The sequence below is a fragment of the Moschus berezovskii genome, chromosome 28 (genome assembly GCF_049115385.1).
Source record: "Moschus berezovskii isolate FMDL1 chromosome 28, NW_MosBer_1.0, whole genome shotgun sequence".
NCBI lineage: Eukaryota > Metazoa > Chordata > Mammalia > Artiodactyla > Moschidae > Moschus > Moschus berezovskii.
In genome coordinates, this window is record NC_142487.1 from 16,892,204 (window position 1) to 16,917,144 (window position 24,941).

The 24,941-nt window shown below is 52.3% G+C and overlaps 1 protein-coding gene across 3 annotated transcripts in view; it reads left to right on the top strand.

Annotated features, from left to right (window-relative positions):
* Positions 1-24,941, top strand: part of CTIF (cap binding complex dependent translation initiation factor) — a 324,563-nt gene that overhangs the window by 116,466 nt on the left and 183,156 nt on the right. For all 3 annotated transcript variants that reach the window (XM_055417328.2, XM_055417332.2, XM_055417329.2), the window contains exon 6: positions 5,309-5,384. In XM_055417328.2, the coding sequence (XP_055273303.1) occupies positions 5,309-5,384 (76 nt within the window). The remainder of the gene's footprint in view (positions 1-5,308; positions 5,385-24,941) is intronic.

Here is a 24,941-nt window from a genome sequence, read left to right on the forward strand (position 1 = left end):
GGTCATGTTTGGATGTGAGAGCTTGACTATCAAGAAAGCTGAGTGCCGAAGAATTGATGCTTTTGAACTGTGATGTTGGAGAAGACTCTTGAGAGTCCCTTGGACTGCAAGGAGATCAGTCCTGGGTGTTCATTGGAAGGACTGATGTTGAAGCTGAAACTCCAATACTTTGACCACTTGATGCAAAGAGCTGACTCACTGGAAAATACCCTGATGCTGGGAAAGACTGAGGGCAGGAGGAGATGGGGATGACAGGATGAGATGTTTGGATGGCATCACCAACTCAATGGACATGAGTTTGGATAGGCTCTGGGAGTTGGTGATGGACAAGGAGGCCTGGTGTGCCGCAGCTCATGGGGTTACAAAGAATCGGACACGACTGAGCAACTGAACTGAACTGAATTGACCTTTGCTCAGGTCAAGTTCAGGAGCTGGTTTTCTGCAGAAGTGATGCTCCTGCCTGCCCTGAAGTGGGGGCCCGTCAGAGCTTGCAATGTGCCTTGGGAAAGGAAGGAGCAGTTTGCACCTCTGAAGCCTGGTTACAAGGCCAGCTGGGTCCCCAAATGGTGAGGAACACACACAGTATACAATACAGTCCCTTCCCAGAAGTATTTTTATCCGCTCTACTGTTAAAAGGAGACATGAGCCATTCATAATTGAGACTGTGCGTGCAACTCAGAGTACACAGTATAAACTAAGGGCCAGGTGCGAGTTAAAGAAAGTAAATGCGGAGCGGGGCAGAGAAGCCAGCGGTAGAGGAGGGGTGATGCACAGTCTGGAGAAGGCTTCCTAGAGAGGTGGCGTTTCCCTGGGATGCGCCCATCTCTCCTCTTTCCCCTGGGAGCACATGGATCGGGAAACCACTGGGGAAACTGAGGCCCAGAGGACAGAAGTGATGACACTGCCTCATGGACTGAGGCTGTCTAGTGGGGATCGAGTGTTGAAGTCAGGTTTTCCGAAGGTATCTGCACCAGTTCATGCAAATTAACATCCTAACAAAATATAGTTTGGCAGCAATAACAAATGACTGTCCAGGGAGAGAAAGGTTCCCCTTTTGCTGAGGGCCCTTGTCCCTTCTGGATCTGGAGGAACTGGCCACACCCACTCATCACCAGGCTTACTCACTGGGAGGAGCTGCCCAGATTTGCTGACAATCTCCCCACCCCTCACCAGATAGCTGGTGTGTGTGTGTGTGTATGTGTGTGTGACACCTAGTGTGTGTGTGTGACACCTGGGGTATGTGTGTATATGTGTGTGACACCTGGTGTGTGTGTGTGTGAGAGAGACACCTAGGGTGTGTGTGTGTGACACCTGGGGGGTGTGTATGTGTATGTGTGTGACACCGGGGGTGTGTGTGTGTATGTGTGTGACACTGTGTGTGTGTGTGTGAGAGAGACACCGTGTGTGTGTGTGACACCTGGGGTGTGTGTGTGCATGCGCGCTTTCAGTCATGTCCAACTCTCTTTAGCCCCATGTACTGTAGCTACCAGGCTCCTCTGTCCATGGGATTTCCCAGGCAAGGATACTGGAGTGAGTTGCCATTTCCTTCTCAAGGGGATCTTCCTGACCCAGGGCGTGAACCCGCGTCTCTTGGGTCTCCTGCACTGGCAGGCAGGTTCTTTACCACTGGCTCTCTGGCCAAATCCCATCTCTTTTGGGTTGCTGGGGAGTTTGGCCACCTTGTGGCTGAGCCAGGAGCCATGTCCCCACTTAGGGTCTGGCAGTACAGGGGATGCACTTGACATGCCCAGCCTCTGCAGCAGCCCTTGGAAGTAGGGTACCACTCCGTTGCCAAGGCTTCCCGCAGCCCGCGTTTCCATGGAGGGACAGAAATCAGAGAAGGCTGTTGCCTTGGAAACCCTGTTGGCAGCAGTGACTCAGCTGGTCTGTAGCCACCTTAAGACCTCCTCCAACCTGCCTGGCCCTCCAGGGAGTTCTGAGCCCCAGACCTAGGGAGACAGCAGCCCTCCCTGCTGATTGGACCCTGGAGGCTGCTGAGGTGAGAATAAAAGGCCCAGGCAAGCTAGGCAGTTGTCTGAGGGGGACTGGAGTCAGAGGTGCGGTCCCTGCACACGTGACCTGGGGGAGGGGGTCAGCCATTCCCGCTGGCCAGAGTCTCGGGTTCCCTCCTTCGGCTGCCAGGACTCAGAGGGAACACAGAGGACTGAGAGCAATCGGTGCCTTTGCGGGCCAGCCTGTTTGTACAGGCAGATTTGTCAGCTGAAAGGCATGTTTCCAGACCTCTCTCCAGCCCTGCAGTCCTGCACCATCACCACCAGGGTGGGGCCAGAAGGGGCAGAAAAGCCCCCTTACACCCCTCTCCCACCCCAGCTGCACCGGCCAGAACCCGCGCTGTGCTTCCAGGGCGGCGCTGCAATTCCTCTCGCCCCTGGCCCCCGCCCTGGCCCCTCACCCACCTCCCGCCAGAACCCGGACCTCCGTGCTGGCCGCGCGGTGTTTCGCTCCGGGCCTCTGCCTGCGACGTTCTCCCAGATGCTCCGCTGGGCCGGCTCCCCTCCCAGCTCCTCTCCCTCCGCCCCGGCCGCTCTGGGCGCTGCTCCTCTGAGCCCCGCCGCGCCCACCCTGCTTTTCCTGCGGGCCTGTGACCCCGAGGGCCCAGCCCGAGACAGAGCCCCCAAGGACAGAAGCGTGTGTGGATGGGGGCGTCGATCATGTCCGCCGCCCCGTCTCCCCGACCTCCCAAAGCCCTGCTGCGTTTTGCAGCCACCCCCGGTTTCTCTTCCTTGGGGATCAGGCTGCTCAGTCCGTAACACGTATCTCGTGCTGCCCCCTGCTGGTGCTCAGGCTCAGCGCCCTCTTAGTCCGAGTTGAGGACTCCTTGGCCAAGACCTGTGAGCTGTCTAAGGGCAGGAACCACGTGGGATTTATTTTCCACGACCCCAAGAAAGGTTGGCAGATCCCCAAACACAAGAGATGCTGTGAAAATACTTGATGAAATAAACTAATTCCTCTGAAATTTGAGAGTTGCATTAACTGCAGCTGGAAAACGCTGCCACCAGCCCATTGGGCAGCTCTTGCCACACCTGGGCTAATATAATACGTTTCTCTGGTGGCTCAGTGGTAGTAAAGAACCCGCCTGCCAATACAGAAGGTTTGGGTTCAATCCCTGGGTGGGGAAGATCTCCTGGGGAAGGAAATGGCAACCCACTCCAGCATCCTTACCTGGGAAATCCCATGGACAGAGGAGCTTGGTGGGCTACAGTCTACGGGGTTGCAAAGAGTCAGACACGACTTAGTGACAAAAGAACTGCAGTAGTAGTACCTAATACTCACTAGGCTCTGAGCATACACCAATCCCATTCTAACTGCTTGCTGCCCATTGTCTAAACTCAGCACAGCTTCAGGAGGTAAGAACTATTATTATCTTCACTTCGAAGGATGAGAAACTTGCAGAAAAATTGAGTAACTTGCATGAGGCTGTGTTGGCTCTGGAATCCGTGCTGTTGTTAGTCACTGCGCTGCTGCTCATCCCCCGTAACGATAATAACAATGACAGTAATAGTGGTGGTGGTATTCCTAGCAGCACTGATATTTTTAACTTTGTTATTTTATTATAATTTTACTTAATTATTGCCTGTATTTACTGTTACACTATATTCTCTACATGTACATTTATTATAGTGTTTATTGTATGCTGGGCACAGTTCTAAGCACTTCAGTATATTAACGAATTTAATCCTCCAACTGCTATATGATGTTGATGCTGCTGCTGCTAAGTCACTTCAGTCGTGTCCGACTCTGTGCGACCCCATGGACTGCAGCCTACGAGGCTCCTCCACCCATGGGATTTTCCAGGCAAGAGTAGGAGTGGGTTGCCATTGCCTTCTCCGCCATATGATGTTCAATTAGTTCAGTCGCTCATTCATATCCGACTCTTTGCGACCCCGTGAATCACAGCACGCCAGGCCTCCCTGTCCATCACCAACTCCCGGAGTTCACTCAAACCCACCTCCATCGAGTCGGTGATGCCATCCAGCCATCTCATTCTGTCGTCCCCTTCTCCTCCTGCCCCCAATCCCTCCCAGCATCAGAGTCTTTTCCAGTGGGTCAACTCTTCACATGAGGTGACCAAAGTACTGGAGCTTCAGCCTCAGCATCAGTCCTTCCAATGAACACCCAGGACTGATCTCCTTTAGAATGGACTGGTTGGATCTCCTTGCAGTCCAAGGGACTCTCAAGAGTCTTCTCCAACATTACAGTTCAAAAGCATCAATTCTTCGACAGTCAGCTTTCTTCACAGTCCAACTCTCACATCCATACACGACCACTGGAAAAACCATAGCCTTGACTAGACAGACCTTCAGTTCAGTTCAGTTCAGTTGCTCATCGTGTCCGACTCTGCGCGACCCCATGAATCACAGCATGCCAGGCCTCCCTGTCCATCACCAACTCCCGGAGTTCACTCAAACTCATGTCCACAGAGTCGGTGATGCCATCCAGCCATCTCATTCTCTGTCGTCCCCTTCTCCTCCCGCCCCCAACCTTTCCCAGCATCAGAGTCTTTTCCAGTGAGTCGACTCGTCGCATGAGGTGGCCAAAGTATTTAGGCTCTAATAATTATCCCCATTTTACTAATGAGAAAACTTAGGTACAGAGAGTAGCAGTGACTTGTGCAGCATCACCCAGTTAGTAAGTGATGCTGCTGGGGCTTCAACTCCTGAAGTCCGGTTTCAGAGTCTACACCTTTAAATATGGGGACGACGTGGACTTTTGCCAGTGAATCCGGGCCAGCACCTCTAGCCTGGAGGTGTGCCCACCCGCAGCAGATGTGCAGACAAAACGGGATTGCTGGACTGACCCAGAGGCGGGCCCCGGAGAGAGGAAGCCTAGTGGGGGCCTGTGTGACCTCAAGAAAGTTGCTTGGTCTCTCTGTTCACTTGCTTTCCCTTTGGTGTAACTGGGCAGGATGATGGGCTTTGCAGGATCTGGGATACACTTTGGGGCGTTCATTGGCAAGGAGTTCAGCATCTTTGTCTGGAGAGATCGAGGGGAACTCTGGTACCCTTCACCTCCCTAGGGGTGGGACGTCATGATAGTGCCCCCACCCCACCCCCAGGCCCCACATTCTTGCCTGCATCCAGTCCTTTGTCCTCAAGGAAGGTCTGTGTCCCCAGGCCTGAGGGAGGAGGGTGCCGTTTCCTCCAGGTGGGACAGGGCTGATTCTTCAGCCTTGAGAAGGGCAGGACCGGGTCCCTCCTGATCATCTCTGCTATTCCTACTTGCCAGGCTGGGACACGATGCTTGAATGAGCTGTCCTTTCAATGCCGTTATGTCTTTTCTGGCCCAGGTGTGGAAAAGGGAAGCTGGAAGATGGGGACGGAATCAACCTGAATGACATCGAGAAGGTCCTCCCGGCCTGGCAGGTAGGTGCAGGGGAAGCGTCTCCAGCAACAGCCCTCCCCCTGCCCTCAACCTTGACAGGGCCTGAACACGGCCTCTGGCCCCCGGCTCTCGCAGGGTATAAGCTGGATGTACTGCAACAGTAGGTGGTCTGGGGCAGGTACCCGCCTTGGTACAGAGTGTCCCATTGTGATGTGTGTGTCACAGCCTGCGCTCAGATGCTGGGGGAGGATGGATGAAATGGCCGGTGCCCTGCAGCCCAGCAAACTGGGAAATTTTTCTCCCTTGACCTGAAACCTCTGAGGTGAGGCAAACTGCAGTGTTCCGGTGGAACTGGCAGGGCTGCTTCGGTTTCCAGTGTGGTCAGGGCTATTTTTAGGCCTCTGAAAAGTGGAGTTGTCCTACCAGCCTCCAGGTGTCTGCTGCACTTGCTGATTTTGTCATTGATTGGACTCCTTTTCCTGAATGGGGCCAGGCTCCGGAACAAAAGGATTTACTCGGCACGGAGACAGTGAATCCAGGTCCCTAGAGGCTTCTGGTGCTGGGCTTTGGGCAGACGCAGTGGGAGTGTAGCTGCTTCTGGGAAAGAGGCAAGACATCTTGCAGAGAGGAGGAGGAGCTAGGTGACCGAGCTCCACGGGGACCCGCCACGCACTCAGCACGTCCCCCTTTCCTCCTCTCTTCCGAGTCAGTCCTGGTGTGTCACCTGTATCCACTCCTCTGTTCCCTCACCCTTTGGCTCTTTCCCACTCTGCTGTTGAGTGATTACGGGCTGTTAACGGGAGATGATAGAATGTATAGTCGAGGCCTCAGCAATCTGACTAGGATGTGACTTGAGCTCGTTTCTCCTTGTGTTCAGTTCAGTTCAGTCGCTCAGTCGTATTCAGCTCTTTGCAACCCCATGGACTGCAGCACGCCTGTCCTCCCTGTCCATCACCCACTCACCAACTCCCAGAGCTCACTCAAACTCATGTCCATCGAGTCGGTGATGCCATCCAGCCATCTCACCCTCTGTCGTCCCCTTCTCCTCCTGCCTTCAATCATTCCCCAGCATCGGGGTCTTTTCAAATCACTCGGACTTTATTGAGCTTCTTGGATCTGTAGGTTCATAGCATTCATCAAATTTGGAAACATTTCAACCATCATTCTCCTCACTTCCACTGGAACCCACCCAGCCGCTATAATCCAATTATATGCATGGTGTGTGTCTTCATGTTTTCCCGGGGCTCACTAAAACTCTGCTTGTTTTTTAGTGTGTCGCGCTGTTTTAGATTTGTTCGTTTATGGCTGCGCTGGGCCTTCTCTGTTGTGAAAGCACAGGCTCTCTAGTTGTGGTTCACAGGCTCAGTAGTTGCTTCACACGGGGTTGGGAGCACGGGCTCAGCAGAGTCGTGGTGCAGAGGCTTCGTTACCCCCCAGTGTGCGGGATCTTCCTGGACCAGGAATTGGACCCTGCGTTGGCAGATGGATTCTTAACCACTGGACCAACAGAGAAGTCGTCCACGTATTTTTTAGTCTTTTTCTCTGTTTCATTTTGGAGAGTTTCTATTGCTATGTCTTCAAGTTCACTAAGTTTTTCTTGTAGTGTCTGCTGCTGCTGCTGCTGCTAAGTCACTTCAGTCGTGTCCGACTCTGTGTGTCTAATCTACTGTTAATCCTGTCCTGTGCATGTTTCATCTCAGACATTATATGGGTCATCTCTACAAGCTCAGTGCGGATTTTTTTGTATTTATCTTCTGTTTCTGCCCTCTTCATGCTCATGCTTTCTTGTATCTTCTTGGGCATATGGAATATTTGATTGTAGCTGTTTTAATATCCTCTACTAATTATGCCATCCATGATGTTTCACAGTCTTTTTCTGTTAATCGATTTTTCTCTTGAATATGGGTCATATTTTTCCTTACATGTTTGGTAATTTTATATTAGATGCAAGACACTAGGAATTTCACATTGTTGGGTATTGGACATTATTATTATTAGTTAAAATATTTTGAACTCTATTCCAGAATACACTTCGATAGAATAGAGTTTGATCCTTTAAAGGCTTACTTTCTAAGCTTTGTTAGGTGTGAAACCTTTAAAGCAAATTTTGCTCTACTGCTCAGTCAATAGTCTTCTGAAGTTGCCACTTGGTGCCTTATGTCCTAGGAGGTATTTCCACCATGTTGGCTGGGAATACAGACTACTTCCAGACACGTCTGATCTTAGGGGATTATTCCATCAATTCACTGCAGGTAACTTTTCACCAACCCTGGAAGTTCCCTCACACACATGTGAAATTTGTGCTTAGCTAAGTCGAGAAGGCAGTGGCACCCCACTCCAGTACTCTTGCCTGGAAAATCCCAATGGAGGAGGAGTCTGGTAAGCTACAGTCCATGGGGTCACCAAGAGTCGGACACGACTGAGCGACTTCACTTTCACTTTTCACTTTCATGCATTGGAGAAGGCAATGGCAACCCACTCCAGTGTTCTTGCCTGGAGAATCCCAGGGATGGGGAAGCCTGGTGGGCTGTCGTCTGTGGGGTCGCACAGAGTCAGACACGGCTGAAGTGACTGAGCAGCAGCAGCAAAGACTCAAGTGCCTACAATTTCTGGATTTTGCTCCGTGGGCAGTTTAATCCTCTCTGGTTCTCTGACTTCCAAATTCTGGTGGCCTTTCACTCCCTGAATTTCGAAGTCCGTCCCCTTAACTTATTGAGAGCCTGGGACTCTGGACTCCTCCCTGCCTAGTAGACTGGAAACTCACTGGGCACCAAACGGGCGCACATAGGGTCACCTCATTATAAGGGAAAGTGTGCTGACTTTACGGTGGAGAAACCTGTCAGGCTCCAGCCTGACCAGGTGATCAGAGTTAGCATTATTAGTGTGGGATGGGTGGACACCTTGTGCCCATGACATGCTGCACAGAGTCCAGCATCATTTCTGGGGTTTTCCTGCCAAGAAAATACAGCCTGCATCTGGTCCTGAGGAGCCAAATAGAAGGGCCTGCTTGGATATGAAAGACAGAGGAAGACTGAGGGGTCTTCAAGAGTCGAGGGAACTGAAGCGGCAGACACGGAAATGCAATGTGTGTTCCTTCCTGAGATCCTGGAGAAAAGAAATAGACACCTTGTTGGACAGCGGAAGAATGGGAACTGGGGTCTGTGACAGTACTGTTTCTTAGGTAGAAGTGTCCTGACTTAGGGCGCCATATGACCATTAGATGGATGAGTGTTTTTGAGAAACACTCACTGTGATATTTGAGGGATATGTGACCTCATGTCTACAATAGGTCCTTAAATGGTTTAGAAAAAGATGAGTCATGATGAGAATGTGGACCCACAGATGGAAGGAGGAGCAGACAGTCGGGGAGTCCGAGTGAGGAGGATGGGGATGGGGTGGGGATGCTCTGTGTGCTGTTTGGCTCAGCCTAAGACTGAGTCACTTTCCTCTGTTTGAAAGAGAACTAATTAGTAGGGCCTACAAGGAGATCCAACCAGTCCATTCTAAAGGAGATCAATCCTGGGTGTTCATTGGAAGGACTGATGCTAAAGCTGAAACTGCAATACTTTGGCCACCTCATGCGACGAGTTGACTCACTGGAAAAGACTCTGATGCTGGGAGGGATTGGGGGCGGGAGGAGACTGGGACGACAGAGAATGAGATGGCTGGATGGCATCACCGACTCGATGGACATGAGTTTGAGTGAACTCCGGGAGTTGGTGATGGACAGGGAGGCCTGGCGTGCTGTGATTCATAGGGTCGCAAAGAGTCGGACACGATGAGTAACTGAACTGAACTGAGAACACGGTGTGCAGGTCAAAGGCACAGAATATCTGCTAATGAAATACCCTCTGTACTAATGAAACATACTCCGGTGGATCTGTACTCAGTTCTCATGGTTAATATAAAGCTAACCCTGGTGCCAAAGACAAGAGGTAAAATACTCAGAAATCACCGCTTTATCTAAATGCCTACAGTGCCCGTCATTGATAGAAAAAACACATTTTCAAGACTTGGATGTAGGTGAAGAGCGCCCCCTGCCCTGGAAGAAGTATTGACCCCTCAGTGGACTTTGAGCCAGAGGCCTGGGGCATCCTGGAAGTTACAGGTGTGGCCGCACCTCCTCTTGGGGGACTGTTTGCCAGCTCCTTGGGGAGTGGAGTAGAGGGCCTCGCAGTCCTACTAGAGCAGAGGGGAGAGCTGGGCGCTTACTTGGGGAGGGGGAGGTGCAGCCAATGCAGAGGTGAAGGGCTTGGTCTCTGGCCCTCATGGAATCCTGGCCACGCCACTGAGGAGCCAAGGAGTCGGGCTGGTTACTTACCCTGCTCTGCCTGTCTCCTCCTGTGTACAGTAGGATGATGAGGGTGGCCTTCCTCGGGTTGTCCGGAAGGTCGAGCACGTGAATTCACGTGACTCACTGAGAGGACTGCCTGGCCGGTGGGAGGGCCTCCCTCTGCTGCTGGACAGGCTATGGCCCCCCTTTGTTAGGAGGTGGGAGAGGGAGCAGTTTCCTGTCCCCCCACCCAGCGTGTGCATTGCCCTGAGCGGCCTGCCATGGAGAGCGGACCCATTGCATCAGAGGTCACGAGACTCACTTTCGAAGCGTCCGCCACAGACGTGCCGTGACCTTTCCTCCGTGGTCCTTCGTTTACTCGCCAGTAAAATAACTCAGTTGGATTAGATCAGAGGTTTGCAAACTGTAAAGCTCTGGGGTTTTCCAGAGCTGTCTCAGGGGCACTGCTGGTCGGGGGAGTGGGGCAGCTGAAGAAGCGGGCTCCTGGGGACCCCCACTCAGCCCCACCCAGAGTGGCTCTGCCCGTGTCTCTAAGCGAGTCTCCCATGAATGGTTTCATTTGAAGAAATGGCTCCCTACTAAGCAGATTTTAAAAATCATCAGCCCAAGGCCTTGCTCAGGTTTCATACCCTAGGGTTTACCCTCTCTCAGGAACAATCTGTCAGCAAGCATTCTTGGTCTCCAGGGCCCTTGTGGGCCAAAAGCTCTTAGGGGTGCCAGGGTGGAGGTCTTTACCTCTCGTCTCCATTGCGAGTCAGGATCCATACAGTGGATGGGCTTTGATACTCACAACTTACATACACCACACATACACACACACACACCCCATATACCACACACAAAACCCACACCACACACCACAATTTACCTATACCCCCACACACACACACCCTGCTTTCAATCTTCCCCGGCATCAGGGTCTTTTCCAATGAGTCATACACATTACCCACACCACACACACCCTGAACCTGCTTTGCCCCCAGGAAACCACCAACAGTTAAGTCTCTGAGCGGCTTTCTGGGTCTTACCCTAGATCCACTGTATTAGTTATCTTTTGAAAGTGAAGGTGTTAGTTGGTCAATCGTGTCCAACTTTGTGACCCCATAGACTGTAGACCACCAGGCTCCTCTGTTCATGGAATTCTCCAGGCAGGAATACAGGAGCAGGTTGCCATTCTCTTCTCCAGGGGATCTTCCCAATCCAGGGATTGGACACGGGTCTTCTGCATTGCAGGCAGATTCTTTACCATTTGAGACCCCAGGGAAGTCAAGGTATCTACTGCTGTGTAATCAGTTCAGTTCAGTCCAGTCGCTCAGTTGTGTCTGACTCTTTGAGACCCCATGGACTGTAGCATGCCAGGCCTCCCTGTCCAGCACGAACTCCCAGAGCTTACTCAAACTCATGTCCGTTGAATCGGTGATGCCATCCAGCCATCTCATCCTCTGTCGTCCCCTTCTCCTCCTGCTTTCAATCTTTCCCGGCATCAGGGTCTTTTCCAATGAGTCAGCTCTTCGCATCAGGTGGCCAAAGGGTTGGAGTTTGAGCTTCAGCATCAGTCCTTCCAATGAATATTCAGGACTGATTTCCTTTAGGATGGACAGGTTTGATCTCCTTGCAATCCAAGTGACTCTCAAGAGTCTTCTCCAACACCACAGTTCAAAAGCGTCAATTCTTCAGCACTCAGCTTTCTGTAGGTCCAGCTCTCACTTCCATGCATGACTACTGGAAAAACCATAGCTTTGACTAGACAGACCTTTGTTGGCAAAGTGATGTCTCTGTTTATTAATATACTGTCTAGGTTGGTCATAACTTTTCTTCCAAGGAGCAAGCATCTTTTAATTTCATGGCTGCAGTCACCATCTGCAGTGATTTTGGAGCCCAAGAAAATATAGTCTCTCACTGTTTCCACTGTTTCACCATCTATTTGCCGTGAAGTGATAGGACCAGAAGCCATGATCTTAGTTTTCTGAATGTTGAGTGTTAAGCCAACTTTTTTACTCTTCTCTTTCACTTTGATCAGGAGGCTCTTTAGTTCTTCTTTGCTTTCTGCCATAAGGGTGGTGTCATCTGCATATCTGAGGTTATTGATATTTCTCCCAGCAATCTTGATTCCAGCTTATGCTTCATCCAGCCCAGCGTTTCTCATGATGTACTCTGCATATAAGTTAAATAAGCAGGGTGACAGTATTCAACCTTGACATATTCCTTTCCTGATTTGGAATCAGTCTCTTGTTCCATGTCCAGTTCTAACTATTGCTTCCTGACCTGCATATAGCTTTCTCGGGAGGCAGGTCAGGCAGTCTGGTATTCCCATCTTTTTAAGAATTTTCCAGAGTTTGTTGTGATCCACACAGTCAAAGGCTTTGGCATAGTCAGTAAAGCAGAATTAGATGCTTTTCTGGGACTCCCTTGCTTTTTCAGTAATCCAGAAGATGTTGGCAATTTGATCTCTGGTTACTCTGCCTTTTCTAAATCCAGCTTGAACATCTGTAAGTTCACGGTTCACGTACTGTTGAAGCCAGGCTTGGAGAGTTTTGAGCGTTAGTTTGCTAGCGTGTGAGATGAGTGCTATTGTGCGGTAGTTTGAGCATTCTTTGGCATTGCCTTTCTTAGGGATTGGAATGAAAACTGATCTTTTCCTGTCTTGTGGCCACTCCTGAGTTTTCCAGATTTGCTGGCACTTTCACAGCATCATCTTTTAGGATTTGAAATAGCTCAACTGGAATTCCATCACTTCCACTAGCTTTGTTCGTAGTGATGCTTCCTAAGGCCCATTTGACTTCACATTCCAAGATGTCTGGCTCTAGGAATGATTATCTGGGTCATGAATATCTTTTTTGTCTAGTTCTTCTGTGTAATCTTGCCATCTCTTCTTAGTATCTTCTGCTTCTGTTAGGTCCATACCATTTCTGTCCTTTATCGAGCCCATCTTTGCCAGAAATGTTCCCTTGGTATCTCTAATTTTCTTGAGGAGATCTCTAGTCTTTCCCATTCTATTGTTTTCCTCTATTTCTTTGCATTGATCACTGAAGAAGGCTTTCTTATCTCTCCTTGCTATTCTTTGGAACTCTGCATTCAAGTGGGTGTATCTTTCCTTTTCTCCTTTGCCTTTCACGTTTTTTTTTTTCTTAGTTATTTGTAAGGCCTCCTCAGACAACCATTTTGCTTTTTGCATTTCTTTTTCTTAGGGATGGTCTTGATCCCTGCCTCCTGTACAATGTCACGAACCTCCACCCATAGTTCTTCAGGCTCTCTGTCTGTCAGATCTAGTCCCTTGAATCTATTTGTCACTTCCACTGTATAATCGTAAGGGATTTGATTTAGGTCATACTTGAATGGTCTAGTGGTTTTCCCTACTTTCTTCAATTTAAGTCTGAATTTGGCAATAAGGAGTTCATGATCTGAGCCACAGTCAGCTCCTGGTCTTGTTTTTGCTAACTGTATACAGCTTCTCCATCTTTGGCTGCAAAGAATATAATCAACCTGATTTCGGTATTGACCATCTGGCAATGTCCATGTGTAGATTTGCCTTTTGTGTTGTTGGAAGTGGGCGTTTGCTATGACCAGTGCGTTCTCTTGGCAAAACTCTGTTAGCCTTTGACCTGCTTTATTCTGTACTCCAAGGCCAAATTTGCCTGTTACTCCAGGTATCCTTGACTTCCTACTGTTGCATTCCAGTCCCCTATAATCAAAGGACATCTTTTTTAGGTGTTAGCTCTAGACGGTCTGGTAGGTCTTCATAGAACCCTTCAACTTCAGCTTCTTCAGCATTACTGGTGGGGGCATAGACTTGGATTACCATGATACTGAATGGTTTGCCTTGGAAACGAGCAGAGATCATTCTGTCATTTTTAATATTGCATCCAAGCACTGCATTTCAGACTCTTTTGTTGACCATGATGGCTTCTCCATTTCTTCTGAGGGATTCTTGCCCACAGTAGTAGATATAATGGTCGTCTGAGTTAAATTACCATTTAACCCATTCCAGTCCATTTTAGTTCGCTGATTCCTAAAATGTCAATGTTCACTCTTGCCATCTCCTGTTTGATCACTTCCAATTTGCCTCGATTCATGGACCTAACATTCCAGGTTCCTATGCAGTATTGCTCTTTACAGCATCAGACTTTACTTCCATCACCAGTCACATCCACAACTGGGTGTTGTTTTTGCTTTGGCTCCATCTCTTCATTCTTTCTGGAGTTATTTCTCCACTCATCTCCAGTAGCATATTGACTTACCTTCTTGTCTTTTCATACTGTCCATGGGGTTCTCAAGGCAAGAAGACTGAAGTGGTTTGCCATTCCCTTCTCCAGTGGCCCACGTTTTGTCAGAACTCTCCACCAAGACCCATCTGTCTTAGGTGGCCCCACACGGCATGGCTTACAGTTTCACTGAGTTAGACAAGGCTGTGGTCCCTGTGATCAATTTGATTAGTTTTCTGTGGTTGTGGTTTTCATTCTGTTGGCCTTCTAATGGATAAGGATAAGAGGCTTATGGAAGCTTCCTGATGGGAGAGGCTGAGGGGGAAACTGGGTCTTGTTCTGATGGGCAGGGCCATGCTCAGTAAATTTTTATCCAATTTTCTGTTGATGAGCAGGGCTGTGTTCCCTCCCTCTTGCTTGACCTGAGGCCAGACTCAGGTGGAGGTCATGAAGGTAATGGCGACCTCCTTCAAAAGGACCCACGTACACACTGCCATACTCAGTGCCTCTGACCCTGCAGCAGGCCACCGCCGACCCACACCTCTGCCAGAGACTCCTGGACACTCACGGGCAAGTCTGGGTCAGTCTCTTGTGGGGTCACTGCCCCTTTCTCCTGGGTCCTTGTTTGCACAAAGTTTTGTTTGTGCCCTCCAAGAGTCTGTTTCCCAGTCCTGTGTAAGTTCTGGTGGCTCTATGGTGGGGTTAATGGGGACCTCCTCCAAGAAGGCTTATGCCATACCCAGGTCTGCTGCACCCAGAGCCCCTGCCCCTTCAGGCCACTGCTGACCTGTGCCTCCACAGAGGACACTCAGACGCAGTTCTGGCTCCGTCTCTGTGTGGTCTCTGGGTCCTGGCGTGCTCAAGGTTTGTTTGAGCCCTCCGAGCATCTCTGGCGGGTATGGGGTTTGATTCTAAACGTGATTTTGCCTCTCGTACCGTCTTGTTGGGCTTCTTTGCCCTTGGATGTGGGGTATCTTTTTTTTTGGTGGGATAAATGGCTCAAACTTTAGCAACCTGAAACAATAAGCATTTATTATCACACAGTTTTTGAGAGTCAGGAATCTGAGGGCATTTTAGCTGAGTGGTTCTGGATCAGGGCTTTTCACAAAGCTGTGACCAAGGTGTCATTTGGGGCTGCAGTCACCCGAAGGCTGGGCTGGAGCTGGCGGACCCACTTCCTTGGTGGCTCCCTCCCCCGGCAGAGGGCAGGGAGCTTGGTTCTGCCCTGGCTGCTGGCGGAAGGCTTCATCCTCAAGAGCCTCTCCCTAAGCTGCTTGCATGTCACAGGATGGCTTCTCCAAAGCAAGGGATCTGAGGGAGAAGGAAGGAGGAAGGAAGAGAGGGAGACAGACGGACAGACATAGAAATATCATCGGTGAGAGAGTGGAGTGTCCAGCGCGGCAGACCTGCTCTTTCCTAACCTAATCTCAGAAGTGACGTATTCACCCTGCCACATGCTAGTGTTGATTGTTCAGACCAACCCTGGTATGACGTGGAAGGAACTGTATGGCGGTGTGAATATCAGAAGGGGAGGGCCTTGGGGGCCATTCTGGGGGCTTGTGACCACACTCACTGAATTGTACCTAGGAATCTGTGTTTGTGAAAGCATCACAGAAAATCTACAGTTTTCTCAAAATGATCCACAGGAGTTGAAAAGCTGCAGCTGATCGTGCTCATGGCCTGACCCTTCTTTGGGGGTGTTTACATTTCATACGGTCCCATTAGGACAAGTCCGTCAGGCTTCCTGATCCCCAAACATACAGCCCTGGTGGCCGAATCTGAGGTCCCATTGGGATGCATGCGGATGATTGTTTTCTGAACTTCCCTTGTGGTCTTCAAAGCCGCTCATAGACAAGGCCGGTTGGTCCCATTGTTTGGCCTTGGGGCCTCCGGGTCAGCTAGCCTGGCATTTGGGATGGAACAGATCTTAATCATATGCGCCTGGTTAGTGTGTGCAGGCACCTAGGGTTTCACCGCTGAATGCCAGTCAGTGGGGAGAGACAGTCACGGTGCCCTCTGCCAAAAACACTTCCCGCTTCCGATGCATCTCAGAGACACCGTGCACCCAACTGAAGATCGCTGAATGGAGGGGAAGGCCCAGCCCACAGGCCAGGGGCTCCCAGCCCACCCACAGCACTCAGGGGCCGGAGCAGAGATGAGTGCGCTTCCTGGAGACTTACACAGAAGCCAGGGTTTGGGGAGTATTAACAGAAAGAGACCTGTTGCCTCCTCTCCCCATCTGGAGGCAGGAGATGGAGGGAGAAGTCTGCCCTGAAGCTCGTTGCCCGCTTGCCCACCACTTCTCCCACCCAAAAGAGGGGTAGATGTTTGTCTTTATGTTCAGTCCGTCCCCCTCTGCCTGTGAGTTTCTACCATCATTTCCCAGCAGAACTTTGACACGAACCTGGTTATGCTCTTGTTGGTATGATATCCAGGGCATGTGTCTTTTTATTTATTTATTTATTCATTACAAAACAGGAGTTTTCAATCATGTGCTGTGTTAGAATACTATTGGCCATGGCATGATATTAAACAGATGCCCAAATTTCAGAGGTTTCACACACAGGATCTTATTTCTCACTCATTGAGATTCAGCTGCTCCACAGGGCAGCTCCTTCCCCAAGTGGGGGCCCAGAGTTCCAGTTGGATCTCATTCTGTGGCCCTACCGTCTCAGCCCACAGCACCCAGGTCACCCTGGCAGAGACAGAGAGCTGGAGAGTCGTGTTCTGGGCGTGACGTGTCACTTGTACTCACAGCCCATTGGACAGAACCAGACACATGACCCCCACCCAGCAGCAAAGGGGCAGGCTGGGGTGGGAAGCAGGAGGCAATGGGGTAAACAGCCTGCTTCTGCCCCGATTTCCTCTCTCCTTCGCTTGCTTGCCTAACTTATCTTCATGGACAAGCGCTTTGCACCAGCCTTTTAGAGAAGGAGAGAATTGCATTAGATAGAGTTGCCCAGGAGGGGCCCAGTCTAGAAGAGAAATGAGATGGTGCTCTGATGATAACGGTGCAGAGTCAGAGCTGCCAGCGTCTGAGTGAACGCTGGTGCCACGCCTAGGTCAGAGACCTTGCAGAGAGAAGTGTGGTCCCCTCCCGGCATACTCCTCCACCTGCCTCCCCAGCCCTGCACAGTCTCTGCAGCCTGGGACCTGGAAGCACTGCCGAGTCAGAAGCTGAGGGCCCCAGTGGCCCCCAGCTTCATGCCTTTGGTAGATCTCCGGGAGCTCCAGCTTGTCTCTTTCACTGGGAGTCACGCATGGCACACGTCACAGTGAGTGGTCCTTGGTGGGGGTACCTCGGTCAGAGTTCAGCTGCTGACACCTGGGTGCCTGTCTGCTCCCCACTCCAGCCAAAGCAGAGGACTCTATCGGCTGGTCCTCAGATGGCCCGCCTGTCTGTAGTTGCAACAGCGGAAGGGAATCCAGGAACCCCCACTACTGGGACTCAGGCCCCTGGAGCCACACAGGAACCTGGGGTAGCAGATGAGACAGTAGGTCCCAGTACCCACGTCTGCCAGGCACAGCTCTCCACTCTTAAGAGGCATTTTTAGTTGGTTAGTAAAGGCTGATGCTTTTCATAAAGGTGATGTTGACTGTCTCCAAGGTCTGCCTCCCTGTGGTGATAGTCGAAGGGAAGAGCAAAGTGAGCTGGGCTGGATGCCAGCCAGCAGCCAGATTTTGGCGTCCCCAAACTCAGCTGCCTCAGATGAGCTGAGGCTAGGTTTTCCCCCCGAGAGCTCAGGTTCGGGATGAGGGTGGGGGCAGCTGGAGGCTCTCAGCATGGCGACCTGGATTCTGGGGGACATCCTTCATGGCTCCAGGCCATGTAGCCACAGGACAGGGCAGAAGCCGTGGGCTTAGAACGGAGTCCTGGGAGGGCGATCCCGCCTGCATTTTTGGCATCTCGTTGATGCCAAGGGGGTTGACCAGCCCGCTGTGTCAGCAGTGATGTGGCCCTTTCAGCCGCAGGGTCAGGTGTGGCTGGAGAGAGGCACAGATGGTCGCACTGCCATCCGCTCCCACTAGAGGGCACCAGCGTGCCACTGGCATGTTTGCAGAGAGGGGTCCCTCGTCCACAGCAACCAAAGGTGCCTTGTTGGTGATGCAGACGTGGCACTCAGCACTGTCCCCCAAAGGACCCCGGCCCTCCAGGCTCAGGCCTCCTCCCCGGAATAAGGGAGAGGATGAGGTCGTGAATGAGGCAGCCACACAGGTGAGGGGAACACCTGCTTGGTCAGAGTGTCCCTTGTTGGGCACAAGCCTGACGTTCCTCCAGGGGACCCCATCCCCACCCTGCAGTCCTCAGACCCCCGGGAACACGTGGCAGCTCCCAGGAGGGCACACCCATCTATCAGCTGCACAGACACGGAGGCTGCTCACCCACGAAGTGAGGGGTACTGGCGGTCTTCCCCACACCAGATGGCTTCATCTGTGCCTATAGGCACCCACTCCTGCAGGGGGGGTAACAAAGGGCTGACTTCTGCCCTTGGATGTACAGGTCCTGAGTGGGTTGAAAGCGTGTCAGTTGCTCCAGCTCTTTGTGACCTCATGGACTGTAGCCCACCAGGCTCCTCTGTCCGTGGAATTCTTCAGGCAAGAATACCGGAGTGGATCGATGGAGCCCCATAAACTTGACTGAGTTCAATGTGAAGGCAGGGGCATCCGGCCTGAATGGGTTCTAGCCTCCCCTCTCACTCCCCTCGCCTCACCTCTGGCCTAAGACCTCAGCTCAGATGCCATCCCTGGCTCCTTCCCCCTGAGATGTGGTATCTTAACAGTTTCTCCTCAGTGTCTCCTTGGGGCCCCACAGAAATACTGCCTCTCTTCCACACACACTGCCCTGGATGCATCTTACACAAAACCCCAGTGGAAAGACGTTGTGGTTGAATTGCCTCGTGTCTTGCCCAAGGCTTTCTCAAAGGACACATTTTGATAGTTTTTTCTTTAACTTCTCTATCAGACAAACGTTACGTCTGCTGCCTTTTGTCTGTCAGTAGGAACTGCATACCCCAGCTTATTTCCCTTTTTGCTTTCCTGTTAGGAAATTTTGAAACTAAATTCTGTGACTGTCTGCAATTAATTTTGAGCTCACCCTGACCTGGTCAGGTCCATTGCTCTGATCCTCTGGTGACTGACCTGTTTAAAGTACTTAATGTGTAGGCCTGCCGTTGTGAGGTCAGTGTGGTGCACACAGCGGGCAGGGAACATGGCTAAGTCGAGTGGGATTCCTGGCCTCATGGATGTGCCCATGGATGTGCTCTTTACATCGTACCCAGAGAGAGGGCAGGAGAAGGGGACCGTGAGACTTGGGGTTAAGCACTCCATTTACCTGCTTGGCCCTGAATAGGTCAGGGTGAGAAACACCTCACCCCCTGCCCCAAATCTGAGAAACATGAGCTGTCAGAATGAAAATTACCTCCCTCCAGAATGATGATCAGACTTCCTGGACTCTGAGTGCTTGCAAGAGTAAAAGGGATGGCAGACACAGAAGCAGCCTGGTTCCTCCAGCAGGTGGCGCTGTTGCAGTGTGGACTCTGTTGGTGGAAAGCGGGCTGCCCCACACTGGACTGAAGCTGCCCAGTTCCCAGCCGTCCAGAGAGGAAGGGGTGACTTTATCATTCCCGCGAGCAATGCCAGTTCTGCGACCAAGTCTTCTGGAAACGTTTAGGATGTGCTAAGTCACGGGCATAAGGATTATTATTAAAATGCCCTGAGATGCCAAGGAGCAAAGGCATGTGAAAACGAAGCACCCCTTCACAGCCTCATGCCTGTCCTCTGCCCCGAGTCCTGCTTCACGTCCCTTCTCGCGTCCCACGGGTGACCTCGTTCCCAGTGTGACTTCCCGGCTGAAGTCCCAGTCTGACTTCGTTCACCGAGTCCACCAGGATCGACTGGGCCCTTTTCTGCGGACGAGGCGTCGTCTTAGTTGTGATGGACAGAGTTTAAATGCGGGCCGCTCCTTCCAGTGAACCGGGGCATGTAATTCTGCGGTCCCTGTAACCCGCGTCGCAGTGCGAACGCTGGCTGGGTGCCTTCCAGACTCCAGGAACTGTGAGGGCCTTCTTTTCCTTATCTCACTTCTCCGCACACGTCCCTGTGGAGGCTGTGCTGTTACTCATCTCCTCTTAGCCTCGGTGTAGTCTCTGGTCAGATGTCCCCTTCCTAGTGAAGTTTTCTGAACACTCTGTCCCATCTCCGCCATCCCCCGGCCCCCAGTTAATGTTTCTTCACAGTGGCCATTGCACGCGTGCTTTGTTTCTGTGGTCCGTTTGCGTTCTCCCCCTGGCATGTTCCGTTCTATGTGGGCTCCCACCGATCTCATTAGATATCAGGTGAATGACTAAATGAGCCCTGACTTGCTCCTGCCCCAGGGGGACTCCCCCCCCAGCACCCCCAGAGTCCTTCACAGGGGCACACATGAACCTCGCCCCATCTGAGCTCCTTGTCTGCACTATCAACTCTGAATTCTCATAGCCACCCCGTGGAGTGGAGGCCCTACGTTATCATCATCTTGCAGGCATGAAAACTGATCAGCTCCCTGGCCCAAATCACACGGCTTACAAATGGAGGAGTGGGATCGGAATTCGGGCAGCCCGGCGCCCCTTTGTGAGAAGTGACGCGGAGGAAGAGGTGATGGAAAACTGTGTTCTAATTCTAGGCGACTGTAGTCACGTACAGCGAGTTAGGGGTGAATGTCATTTCCTTAATAAGCAAGAACAAGAAAATGGATATCTTTTCTTTTTTTTCCCTCTACTGCTGTAGGCACTAAAAATGGAAAGAAAGGGGGGTGGGGAGAGGGAGAGAGGAGCCCCTACTGACACCTTTGACAAGAGGAAGAGATGTTTTTACTTTTGTTTTGATCAGAAAGGCTTCCAGTGGCCTCCCCCCAAGCCCTGCTCACTCTCTGAGGGGGAGGGCTCACCGTGGAGACCCCCTCTGCTCTCTGGCCGCCCCTCTCCGCCCAGTGCTTCCTCCCTCAGGATAAAAATAGGCGCCCACACAATAAGGAGGAGACCAGGAATTCTTCGATCCGTGGTTTCCTATCTGAGGCCATCAGGTAGCTAGACCTGTGCGTGCTATGAGGCCAGCCTATTTTTATTTTTTGTTGTTGGGGAGTATTTTTATAAGACATGATTATTGTGGGGTTGAAGAGTTTTGTTGGTGACTGCTTGGAAAGTTCCTGGGAAGCGGGCCACTGGCTCAGTCTGCACCAGGTTCTCAGGGTCTCGGGGTGGGGGCAGAATGCAGAGAGGGGAGTGACTGGAGATATCAAGTGTTTTCTGGCTCCAGGGGGCCCCCAGAAACATCTGCCTCCCTTACATGACTGCCTCAGTAATCTGTAACACAACTGGGGTCTTAGAGAGGGGTTGGCAAACTGTGGTCCACAGACCAAGTTCAGCCCTGCAGCCTGTTTCTGCAAATAAAGTTTTATTGGCATACAGCCTTGCCCATTCACTGGTTCGGTGGCTGTGGCTGCTTGTGTTACAAGGCAGAGCTGAGTAGTGTGATGTGGACCCCACCACCTTCAAAGCCTAAATATATCCCATATGGCCCTTTACAGGAGAAGATCGATAACCACTAAACTAGAGTTTAAATAGAATAAAAAGCCCTGAAAGTTAACACAGGTGACAAAATCCTGAAGTTCATTCTGTTGTCATCTGAGAGCCCTTGGGTTCCACGTGCGAGCATCTTGGAATCCATCCAGTGATTCTCCTCCGGCTCCCATTTCTTCAACTGTAACCTGGGATTGTGTTCGACTTTGACTTCATCGCAAGGCTTTGCCGGGGTTCAGAATATAAACCGGCTCATGTGATGAGCACTCTGCAGGTGTGCAGCAGTCTTACTAAGAAACCCAGTTACACCTGGGAGCCAGCACAGAACTGGGGAGCTTGACAGACAAGAAACTTGCTTGGGAACCACCCACATCCCTTCTTTGCCTTGGGGAAGGGAGTTGGTGGTGGAGGATAGCGATTTGGTTGCACTTCCCCAACTTCTACGAAGACAGAGATCTCAGAGAAGTACCATGTGCCCGCGTAGACCTCAGGCCGCGTGCACAGCTGCCTCCCCGCTGTGGAGCCATCCTTTACTCACCCCCTCCCATGTCCCTTCCGTGTCCTTACCGCTCCCTTGGTCAAATCTCCCCACTCTTTGATGGCCTGGGTGAATCAGACCACCTCCATCCTCAGGACTTCGTGGGCGTTTGGAGGACTGGGTTCTAGGCCAATTTTGAGGTTCTCTGGTTGTTTCTTGGCTCTCCTTGGGCTTGTGCTTTCTAGAGGAGACAGACCACAAACTGGGTCTTGAAAGATGGCCAGGAAGATGGATCTCGAGAGAGGAAAGAAGAGGTGTAGCCTTAAGGGCTGCAGAACTAACTGTGGTTCAGGAGACGTGGAGGCCATGGAGAATGGGGGGTCCCGGCGTCCTGAGGGGCCGTGTCCAGGAGCAGAGAGAGCAGTTGGTGCAGAGGCTTCAGGCCTTGGGACTTGACCAGATGGAGTCTCAACCGGATATTCCTTGAGCAGAGAAATACGTGAATGAAGGAGGTTCCAGGAAGCCGAGGACTGAGCCCTAAGGCCGGGCTCACCCTGAGGCTCTCTCCTCGGGGCATCTGAGGAGTTCCTGGGGTTGTGTACGTCTTCCAGGGGCCAGGGAAGGGAGTTATGTTGCTTCACTAGGGACAGGCTAGGGTCTCCTAAGGAGAAGGCGATGGCACCCCACTCCAGTACTCTTGCCTGGAAAATCCCATGGGCGGAGGAGCCTGGTGGGCTGCAGTCCATGGGGTCGCAAAGAGTCGGACACGACTGAGCGTCTTCACTTTCACTTTTCACTTTCATGCATTGGAGAAGGCAATGGCAGCCCACTCCAGTGTTCTTGCCTGGAGAATCCCAGGGATGGTGGAGCCTGGTGGGCTGCCATCTATGGGGTCGCACGGAGTCGGCCATGACTGAAGCGACTTAGCAGCAGCAGCATCAGGGTCTCCTAAAAAAGAATGTTGCCCCTGTAGCACTTGGTTCATGCCCTACTTTGGACCAGACCATGTACCCAGACTCCTTTGCTCAGTGACAGAGAGCTTGATCTATCAGATGGGGGCGGGTGGGGGGTAGCAGGCCCAGACAAGGCCATACTGGAGATGGCTCCCTCTCCAACCCTGCCAGACCCAGGACATCTCACAGACAGCAAGAGCTGCCATACACGCACCCGCCTCAGCTCTGGAATGACTGGGGCTTGGGAGGGGGAGGCCGCAGGGGCGCCAGGCGCCCAGAGCTGAGAGCAGGCCCTCCCCCGTGCCCAGATGCAGGGCCACCCTCCTGCGCACACCCACCCTGGTGACCCAGCAGTCTTTCCAGGAGAGGTCCCCAAGCTCAGGATGAGTGGGGGTCACCCCACGTGCAGCCCCACCCTCCGTCTACTCCTGGAGCTGTGTCCAGAGCTGCTGGAACGCCCCGGCCGTCTCGGGGGTGTCCCAGGGACGGGGGCCAGTCCTGGTTCAGCGAGGTTGCACCCTTTGTCCACCGCCTCCCTGCTCTGCGTCCCGGGGTGGTGGAAGGAGCAGCGGAGGCTGGCAGGGAAGAGGGAGGTGTTGGTGTGGGTGTGAAGTGTCCATTATTCCTCTATTGGCCAGGGTGCCATTTCTGGTCTCGTTCTCCTTCCTGGCGGCGGAGGAGCCCGGTTATTTTCGTTCACCCCAGCTCTTCTGAGCAGCCGCCGGCCGCAGGGCAGGCAGTGGGGGCGGGGGCGGACAGGGCTACGTGCTCTCCTGCAGGCCTTTGTGAATGGGCCCCCGGCTCCCAGGCCGCCCCGACGGCAGGCGCCCCCCAGGCCGTGCTGACTCTCCCCGGCTGGCCCGCCGGCCTTTCTGGCATTGCAACGGCAGGCAGGAGGAAGCTTTCTTCTGGCCCGAGAACAATACCAGGGTCAGCCCGGGGACCTCCCTCCTACACCCTCTTCCTTCCATTGTGAGCCGCTGCTCGATCCCAGGCCGCTTGGCTCTCCAGCCGGCGGCGGGGGGGGGGGGGGGTGGGGGGCGCCCAGGGGGTTAGCAGTGTGTGTGACTCCCCCGGTTGCCTGCCTCCACTTCCCAGGCTGGCCAGGGTTCTGGAAGCAGCAGATGGACAGACAGACCAAGCATGTGTGTGTGACTGTTGGGTGCCTGAGCTTGCAAGGGGCTGCCAGCAGGGTGAGGCCACTGGCTGGATGGCACCATGCCCTGTCCTCTGCCCCCATGGAATCACAGCATGTCAGGGCTGGGAAAGGCCTGCCCAGACCTTCTGCCCATCACACCCCACTGCAGAGACAAGGAAACTTAGACCCAGAAAGGTAAAGGTTGCACCGAACGTCCTATTGCCCTGCTTAAAAATTCTTCAGTGATTCCCACCTACAGGAAAACCAGACTCTGCTTTGTCCCCAGCGCCTGCTGGCCTCCCAGCCTTTCTCCTGTGACTTCCCGCCTGTGCTCCAGGCTTGTGACCAGTTCGTGGACCCTGTACAGCAGCCCTGGTCCTCTGCCTTAAATGTCCTTACCGCTACATTCGCCTGTCTGCCACGTACCTATTCTTCAAAGACGACTTGAAGGTCGCCTTCTCTATGCAGCCCTCTCTGATAACCCATTTCCTTTTTGCTTCTCCTGGACTCCTTGGAACACTTCATATATCCCTGGAGAAGGACTGCCCTCCACATCTCTGGGGTGCCCATGTGTCTCCCACACTTCTCCCCGCACACCACACTCCAAATCCTGGGGGCTGAAAACATCTTACTCACCTTTGGAACACAAGGACCCTGGTTCTCACAGTGTGGTCCTCAGACCAGCAGCTTGCAGAGATGCAGGTTCGATCCCTGGGTCGGGAAGATCCCCCGGAGAAAGAAGTAGCAACCTACTCCAGTGTTCTTGCCTGGAGCATCTCATGGACAGAGGAGCCTGGCGGGCTATAGTCCATGAGGTGGCAGAGAGTCAGACACGACTGAGTGACTGAATGACTGAGCATGCAGCATTTGCTCTTTACCATTATTTTGCTCAAACGGAGGACAGAGAATCTTGCCCTAGTTGACAACCAAGGGTGTGGATTGGTAGAGGGTTGAGGGACTCCGGGACAACACAGTCC